This window comes from Poecile atricapillus, chromosome 3 (genome assembly GCF_030490865.1).
Source record: "Poecile atricapillus isolate bPoeAtr1 chromosome 3, bPoeAtr1.hap1, whole genome shotgun sequence".
Classification (NCBI taxonomy): Eukaryota; Metazoa; Chordata; class Aves; order Passeriformes; family Paridae; genus Poecile; species Poecile atricapillus.
In genome coordinates this window covers 115925321-115933875 of record NC_081251.1, presented here as the reverse complement: position 1 = coordinate 115933875, position 8555 = coordinate 115925321, and the positions used below count along the sequence as shown (strand labels likewise).

Here is an 8555-nt window from a genome sequence, read left to right as displayed (position 1 = left end):
AATCACCTGGAATTGTCCCCCCTGGAGCCAAGGTTATTCCCGCTCCTCCCGAGCCAGAGTTTTCCATGGAATTCTGGGATCAAATCCACGGCGGAGTTTCCTCCTTGGCAGCAAAGGAGCCTGCAAAGGTTTCCTGTTGCTCCGGGAGGTGCAGGGGGCCCGTGGAAGCTGCGGCCGCTTCCATTGTTTAATTCCATGTTTTCCGGTCTCCGGCTGTGACGGGAACGCCCGGAGCTCCTGGGCTGGCACCCGGGAATTTCTGCGCCAGCACAGCGGGATCCCGCTTTCCTCCGTCCCCCTGGAACACCCCATGGAATTGGGGGGGATGAGGTGCCAGCATTCCCCGGATATTCCCAGCGGGATCAGCGCCAGCTGCACCATTCACCACGGCCGTGGATTTCAGCAGCGAGGAGAAAATCCACCTGCTTTCCCAGGATTTCCAAGCCCGTTCCCAGGAGTATCAGATGGATCTTTATCCCCCTTCCCATCCCGGCAGTGGGGCCACAAATGGGCTCGTTCAGCCAGCTCCGAATTCCCAGAAATTCCCGGTGCTTGGGATTTGGGGATGACTGAGGCAATGAGCTCCACCATTTCCCGGCCAGGGTTGGGATAAATGGGATAAGGAGCAGCTGAGGGAGAAGGGAATGTTGGAAAAAAGGAGGATCTGGGTGTGTGTGGGGGAATCTCGTTCCCTACAACTCCGTGAAGGGAATTAGGTGGGAATTGGGCTCTGCTCCCAGGGAATAAAAGATGGGATAAGAGGGAAGGGCCTCAGGGGAGGCTGAGGTTGGATATCAGGAATGTTCCTCTCCCGGGGCAGTGGTGGACTCCTGACTCCAGGAGGGATTTAAATCCATGTGGATGCGGCACTGGGGGGACCTGGATCACTGCTGGATTCACCATCGCATTCTGTGATTTTAGAGGGGCTTTTCCAACCTCGGGGGTTCCCTCATTCCTACTGCCCTTTGGTTCCACCATTCCGTGATTCCATGATCCTGTGATCCCACAATTCCATGATTCCATGGCCTGGGCTGAGCTGCTGCCAGGGATAAGATTCCCTGGATCCCTCTCATCAAAAAAAAATCCCCACAAAACCCAAACCCAGCAACTGATTTCCAACAAAGGAACGAAATGGGGGGAATTTCTTCCCATTTTCACTCCTTGCACCCAATTCCAGCAGAGCCGCCAATCCGGGCTGGAATTAATTCCCGGTGGGTCTGGACGTGGGGCTGCTCCTCAGCTCTCCATGCCCGGAATCCCGGGATGCGGCGCCGCAGGGAAGGGGCTCCAGCGGGAAGGAGCCGGGGCCCTGCGGCGCTGGGAAGGAGCGCGGGGAAGGCGGGAATGCGCGGCAGGAATGCGGGATGAGGGATGCGTTGCCGAGGCAACCATTCCTTCTCCATCTCCCGCCTCCCCCCGGAGCCGCGGGGGGGATGCGAGGGCGGGGTGCGGGATGATGCGGGATGCGGGATGCGGGATTCGGGATTCGGGGGGGCTGGGGGTTGGGGGCGGGGGGGGGATGGGGCTGCGGATCCCGCCCTCCGCAGCGCCGGGAAGGAGCCGCTGGAGCGGGAATGCTCCGGCCGGGAGCCGCAGGACGGCGCAGCCCGGCGGGAGGAGGGCGGAGGGCGCTGCGCTGTTTTCCAGCGGAAATCCTGGAGCAGAAAGTTGCGCGGCGTTTATTTCGCCATGGAAAGCCGATGCCTGCGGCGTAGGGATGCGGGAGAGGGGGAAGAGCCCGCGTGTCCATCCCCGCTCTGTCTTTCGCTTTAAAAGGTCCGGATCTTCCCGGTCATCTGATCCAGGTCAAGCAGGACTTTCCGTCGGTGACGGATCCCACCGGAGCAGCTTCCCGCAGCGGCCGCTTCCCCCCGGCAGGAGGGCGTGAGGCTCCTTCAATCCCTGGAATACTGAAAGGTAAAACATTCCAGGCTGGCTTCCTCCTCGGCAGGGTGAATGAAATCCTGGAGATTCGCGGGCGCTCCTTAAGGTGGATGGCGTTGATTCCCAGGCCGGGTTGGGGTTGGATGCCGGGCCGGGTTGGGATTGAATCCCGGGATGGGTTGGGATTGGATCCCAGGCAAGGTTGGGATTCCCAGGCTGGGTCGGGGTTGATTCCCAGGCCAGGTTGGGATTGGATCCCAGGCCAGGTTGGGATTGGATCCCAGGCCAGGTTGGGGTTGGATCCTGGACCAGGTCCTGATTGATTCCCAGGCCAGGCTGGGATTCCCAGGCCATCCCACCTGGTTTGAGGAGCCCCACGCAGGGTTAATTCCCACTGCGCCCCAGAGCCTCCAAGATCCCAAGAATCCGGGATGCTGCGGCCCGAGGAGGTGTCCAGGCAGGGCGCGGGTCGATGGAGGGATTCGGGGGGCGGCGAACGGACGGAGGTTCCCAATCCCAGGGGAACGGGCACGCCGGGATCTCCGTGCCCTCAGCCCCATGCCCTGCCCGCAGGTTGGCGCCGGCGCCGCGCCGTCCATGGATCGCCTCCCGCCATGAGCACGGAGGCCGAGCAGCTCCTGGGGGCCGGGATTCCCCTCTGGAGCGTCTCCTCCGGCTGGGCGGGCTCCGAGCCGCCCCCCAACAGCAGCGCGGCGGCGGCGGCCGAGGCCGAGCGTCCGTCGGGGCGCGGCGAGAGCGCGGCGGAGATCGCGGGCATGGTGGTCCTGCAGTGCGTCTACGGCCTGGTGTGCCTGCTGGGGCTGCTGGGCAACGCGCTGGTCATCTTCGTCATCCTGCGCTACGCCAAGATGAAGACGGCCACCAACATCTACCTGCTCAACCTGGCCATCGCCGACGAGCTCTTCATGCTCAGCGCGCCCTTCGTGGCCACGGCGGCGGCGCTGCGGCGCTGGCCCTTCGGCCGCGCGCTCTGCCGGACCGTGCTGGGCGTGGACGGCCTCAACATGTTCAGCAGCGTCTTCTGCCTCACCGTGCTCAGCCTGGACCGCTACATCGCCGTGGTGCACCCGCTGCGCGCCGCCTCCTACCGCCGCCCGCGCGTGGCCAAGCTGGTCAACGGCGGCGTGTGGCTGCTGGCGCTGCTGGTGGCCTCGCCCATCCCGGTGTTCGCCGGCACCGCCGTCACCCGCGACGGCCGCGCCGTGGCCTGCGACCTGCTGTGGCCCAGCCCGGCGTGGGCGGCCGCCTTCGTGGTGTACAGCAGCGCGCTGGGCTTCGTGCTGCCCGTGGTGGCCATGGCGCTGTGCTACCTGCTGCTGGCCGGCAAGATGCGCGCCGTGGCGCAGGGCGTGGGCTGGCGGCAGCGGCGGCGCTCCGAGGGCAAGCTGACGCGGCTGGTGGTCACCGTGGTGGCCATGTTCGTGGTGTGCTGGCTGCCCTTCTACGTGGTGCAGCTGCTGGAGCTGCTGCTGCCCGGCCGGCTGGACGCCAGCGCGCACAACGCCTCGCTGCTGCTCAGCTACTCCAACAGCTGCGCCAACCCCATCCTCTACGGATTGCTCTCCGAGAATTTCCGCAGCTCCTTCCAGGGCGTGCTGCGCCGCTGCCGCGCCGCCGGCCTGTGCTGCTGCCGAGGCGCCGACGGCGAGCCGGGGGACAGCGAGGACGAGGAGGAGCCCCTGGATTACCGCGCTGCGCCCCGCGGCGACGCCAAGGGCTGCGCCTGTCCCCCCCTGCCCTGCCAGCAGCACCCCCTGCGCCCCCAGCCCTGCTGCGCGCCCGGGGCCCTCCTCCCCAAAACCACCCCCTTCTAGGGGAGCCCGGGCGCCGGGCCGAAAGGGGATCCCGGACGGAGAGAACCCGCCGGGCCGGGGCCTGGCCGCGCCGCGCCGCTCTCCGAAATAAAAAGCCATAAGACTGGCCTGGGACGGAGCGAGTTCCCTGGATTGAGGAGTGGTTATTGCCGCGATTCCGGCAGCCGGGAGCCTCCAGCCGGCGTGGGGAGGATCCCAAAACGTCCCGGAGCGCCAGGCCCTCATGATTAATAAACAATACGTTCCCGTTGCTTCCCGGGAGATGGGGAGACACCGGGGAAAATCCCAAGGGCCGTCAGCTCTGCTGAGTCCCCAGCAAAATGAGACCCCGTGGAACACACCCCCCCCCCCCCCCCCCCCCAAATTCCCAGGATTTTAGCACGCCCCGGACCAAACTTCCACCAAAACAAACCAAACCAGGAGAACCGGGTTTTGGTGGGCTCGGAAGGCCGGGGTGAGGAACAGCGCGTGGAGGCGGCGCGGAACGAGCCACTTGCAGCTCATTTGGGGTTTAACTTTGCCCTTGGAATGCTGTCCATTACTTATGGCTCATTCCTTCCTTTTTAATCCCACTGGGGAAGTAACCAGCCCCGTTCCTGCCCTGAACGCTCCGGAGTTTTCCTGGATTCCCGGAGGAATTTCTGGGAAGGGGAGAAAGAACATTCCCTGAGCAGTTCCTCTAAACCAGACTGGCAAAGCTTTATTGGTGCCCGCACGGGATCTCCAAGAGACAATTCCATCTCACAGGGTAAAATTCCAACAAATAAATAAGGATTTACAAACGGCCCCGGGGCGAGGGGGTGAGGATAAAACAGGGAGTGCCGGGAATTCGGGGGACTCCGACACCGTGAGGGAGGAATTCGTGATAAAACTCCGCAGTGGGAATTTGAGATTAGGAGGGAGGAGGAGATTTTTGGGGGTGTGGTGGCAAAACCTCGGATCCACCCAGGAATGAGCTGGGGTTTGAGCTGGATAAGGAGGAAAGGTCCGTGGGGAGCCGATCCTGCAGGTGGGATGGTGCCTCTTAGCAAGGTCTTTCCTCTCTCCAACCTCATCCTTCCTTTCCCTTCCTTTTTCCTTGGATATTTTCCCAAGTGACGCCTTTCTATTTTGTTATCTCTTTCTGGATAGTCAGGGATAATTATGGAGAATCGCAACAGCTCCCTCCTTCCCACTGCAGCCAAACTGTCCTAAAATAAACCTGGCACATCCACGGATTTCCAGCCCTCGCTCCATGTGGTTTCACTTCAATCCATCCCAAGGGATCCATGGACGCGACCCTCGGCTCCCCGGCCTCCGGGATAACGACCCCGTAGGAAAACTGCCATTCCTGCAGCGCCTCTGTTTTGATTTTCCTGGGATTTTGCAGCCGAGGTTTAGCGTTCCGGGGAGGGGGATGCTGCCTGCTGGGAAGTCCGCAGGGTGGGAAGGGGGAATGTGGGGGAACAGAACCACCCCCAGCCCGGCTGTGATCCCAAGGCTTCCGAGACTCCCGGGATAACATTTCCCCGGCACGGAGCTGCCAAGGGCGGCCGGAGCGGGACCCCCTCTGGCTCCCCAGGGAAGGGTGGAGCTGGAAAACCAGATCCTTATCCCGAATTCCACCCCCAACCCCAGCCCGCGGCTGGGAATGAGGATCCCGCCCCGCGGGAATGTTTTGCTTTGGGATAGAGTCAGCCCTGCGGGAGGGAACGGGGGGGGAATCCCTGTGGGCGGGAGGGGCCGTGAAAATATCCCGAATCCAACAATCGAAGGCAACTTAAGTCATGGAAGGAGCCGGACGTGGCACCGCAAACCTCCCCTACAAAACCCACCCCGGCAGCCCTCGTGTCCCTGTTTAACCTCCACATCCCGCAAAAAACGTAACGCCAGGGATGGGGAATCAGGAATTCGAGTCCCACCCTGGTGACACCGAGCCGGGTCCCCGCTGTCAGCAGCGGCCCGAGGCGACAACAGGTGCTTCCCACAACAGCTTAGAACAAACAAACCCCATCCCAAAGAAAAGCGGGAGCCTCCCAGCTCCCGGGGAAACCCGTCCAGCCCAGGGGAGGGGGATTTGGGTCGAGGTGTCCTTCTGAAGTCCCCTCCTCGGCCACCCCGCGCTCTCATCCCACGGGTTCAGAGTCGCTTCCACGCGGAGCCGTCCCTGCTGGGTTTTCCCTCGCGGTTTTCCCTCGCGCCGGCTCGGGGAAGGGAGAGCTGAGCGCCAAGGAAGCGGAGCGGGAGCGCGGCAGCCTCCGGGTGTTCCTCCGTCCCCGCTCTCCGGCGCCAGCGCTCCAAGAGGCGGCTGGGACCGGAGGAGTTATTGCTGGGAGCGGGGTGATGGCAGCGCCTCCCGAGTTACCCATCAGAAAATCCCAGCCGGGAGGGGCGGAGTGGGGGAAGGAGGGGAGGGTAAAGGTCCCCCAGCTCGGCCTCCCGCTGTCCGTCCTGCCCGCTGTCCGTCCTGCCCGCTGTCCCTACGGCTTCTGCGCGGCGGGGACGGGCTGCAGCCCCAGCTCCTTCTCCTGGGGGCCGCTGTACTTGTAATCCCCCGAGCCCTGGGAGCCGCAGCGCTTCCTGGCCAGGTGGAACCCCGCAGCCAGCAGGGCCAGGAGGCTCAGCAGGGCTCCGGCGGCGATGCCCACCAGCGCCGCGGGGTGCAGCCCCTCCGCTTTCGGCGGGGCCCGGCTGGGCACGGCCGTGGGCGAGCCGGGCTCCGAGTCCCCCGAGAACTCTTCCTCGCCGTCCCCCCCGCCCAGGATGCGGACGCAGTCGATGCCGAGGAGGTGGAAGCCGCTGGGACAGCGGCACTGGAAGCTGCCGGGGGTGTTGGTGCAGTTGAACTCGCAGTAGTTGCTGTCGCACTCGTCCACGTCCTTGCACAGAGAGATTTCCTCGTCCAGCATGAACCCTTCGGGACAGTAGCAGCCGGTGGCGTCGCAGACGGGCGGGCACGTCGTGGTGTTGCAGAACAGGACGCAGCGGGTGGCGTTCAGCGGGTCCACGGCGTAGCCGGGCTGGCAGGAGCAGCGGTAGCCGTGCGGCAGCTCCTCGCAGAAGTGCTCGCACGGAGCCTCCCAGCAGGCGGGCAGCCGCTGGCAGCGCCCGTCCTCCATCCTCCACCCGCGGTGGCAGCGGCACTCGAAGCCGCCCTGGGTGTTGACGCACTCCTGCTCGCACGGGCCGGGCTCGGCGGCGCAGTCGTCGATGTCCTCGCAGCTGATGCCGTCGGCCGCCAGCCGGTAGCCGACGGCGCACATGCACACGAAGGAGTCCCCGGCCACCACGCAGTGGTGCTGGCACTGCGCCCCCTCGCAGGGCGAGCGGCAGCCGCGCCCGTCCGCGGCCAGCAGCGCGCCCTCGGGGCAGGAGCAGCGCGCTCCCCCGCGCTCCTCCGCGCACGTCCCCGCGCAGCCCCCGCCCGCCAGCCCGCACGGCCACGCTCCCGGAGCCTCCCGGGCCCAGCGCGGCCCCGCGCCCTCGCTGTCCTCGCAGCGCAGCTCCAGCCCCAGCTCGGGGACCAAGGCCAGGCTGAGCGGAGGCAGCGCCAGGAACTCGGTTCCGCGGGCGCCGAACGGGGTGCGGTAGGTGACGGCGGGGCCGTGCGGGGCGGCCAGGCGGGGACAGCTGCCGCCGTAGCTGTACTGGCAGAGGAAGCCGTCGGCCGGTTCCTCGCAGCGCCGCTCCTCCCAGCGCAGCTCCCGGGACACGGTCACGCAGCGCTGGCCGCAGCGCTTCCCCGACGGAGCCCAGTTGGTGTAATCGGTGCTGCGGTCGCCCGTGACCCAGCGGAAGCCGCGGAGCTGCAGGCCGGGCTCGGTGCAGGACAAGGTGGGCGACAGCGACAGCCCCAGCCACAGCCGGCCCGGGCGGTTCTGCACCAGCAGCGCGATCGCCTCCTCGGCCACGGTGGAGCGCACGGTCATGAGGTGCCCCCCGGCCCGCTGGCAGACCTCGCTGGCGCCGGAGAAGGGCCGGGACTCCCAGAACACGGCGAAACACTCGTGCTCCAGGCACTGCGCGCCCGCGGGGAGCGGCTCCCGGGGCTGCGCCAGCGCCAGCGGCCCGAGCAGCAGCAGCAGCAGCGGCAGCAGCGGCCGCATGGCCCGCGGAGGGGGCGGCCGGCGGCGGCCCGAGCTGAGCACGGAGCTCCGCTCCCGGCCGCGCCCTTTATAGCGGCCCCGGCGGGGGAAGGAAGCGCCCGCGGGGCCGGGAGGGAGCGCGGCGGTGAATCCCGGCCAGGAGCTGCCCCCGCCCCGGCTCCCCTCCCGCATCCTCCCGGCGGCTCCGCCCCGGCGGGGCCCGCCCGGCAGCGCGGGGGGAGCGGCGGCGGCGGCCGGGGCGTCCCGAGGGAGCCTCGGGAAAAGGGGGAAAGGGCGGCGGGACCTCCGCCTTCGAGGTGGGAATTGTCACCCCGCTGGGACCTTCGTCCCACTGGGATCCTCATCCCATGGGATCCTCACCCGGCTGGGATCCTCATCCCGCTGGGATCTTCATTCCTCTGCAATCCTCACCCCGCTGGGATCCTCATCCCGCTGGGATCCTCATCCCGCTGGGATCCTCACCTGGCTGGGATCCTCATTCCGCTGGGATCCTCACCCCGCTGGGATCCTCATTCCTCTGGGATCCTCACCCCGCTGGGATCCTCATTCCTCTGGGATCCTCATTCCGCTGGGATCCTCACCCGTCTGGGATCCTCATTCCGCTGGGATCCTCACCCCCCTGGGATCCTCACCCGTCTGGGATCCTCATTCCGCTGGGATCCTCAGCCGTCTGGGATCCTCATCCCATGGGATTCTCACCCCGCTGGGATCCTCACCCCGCTGGGATCCTCACCCGTCTGGGATCCTCACC

The 8555-nt window shown here is 66.0% G+C and overlaps 2 protein-coding genes across 2 annotated transcripts; one reads left to right on the top strand and one right to left on the bottom strand.

Annotated features, from left to right (window-relative positions):
- The first annotated feature begins 1540 nt into the window (after positions 1 to 1540).
- On the top strand, positions 1541 to 3837 carry SSTR4 (somatostatin receptor 4). The gene is made up of 2 exons (XM_058834954.1): positions 1541 to 1917; positions 2458 to 3837. Exon 2 carries the CDS (start codon positions 2499 to 2501, stop codon positions 3717 to 3719), a length of 1221 nt encoding a protein of 406 aa, XP_058690937.1. The 5' UTR covers positions 1541 to 1917; positions 2458 to 2498; the 3' UTR covers positions 3720 to 3837.
- Positions 3838 to 6034: 2197 nt separating this feature from the next.
- Positions 6035 to 7990, bottom strand: THBD (thrombomodulin). The gene has a single exon (XM_058834951.1). It carries the CDS (start codon positions 7973 to 7975, stop codon positions 6179 to 6181), a length of 1797 nt encoding a protein of 598 aa, XP_058690934.1. The 5' UTR covers positions 7976 to 7990; the 3' UTR covers positions 6035 to 6178.
- Positions 7991 to 8555: the final 565 nt, after the last annotated feature.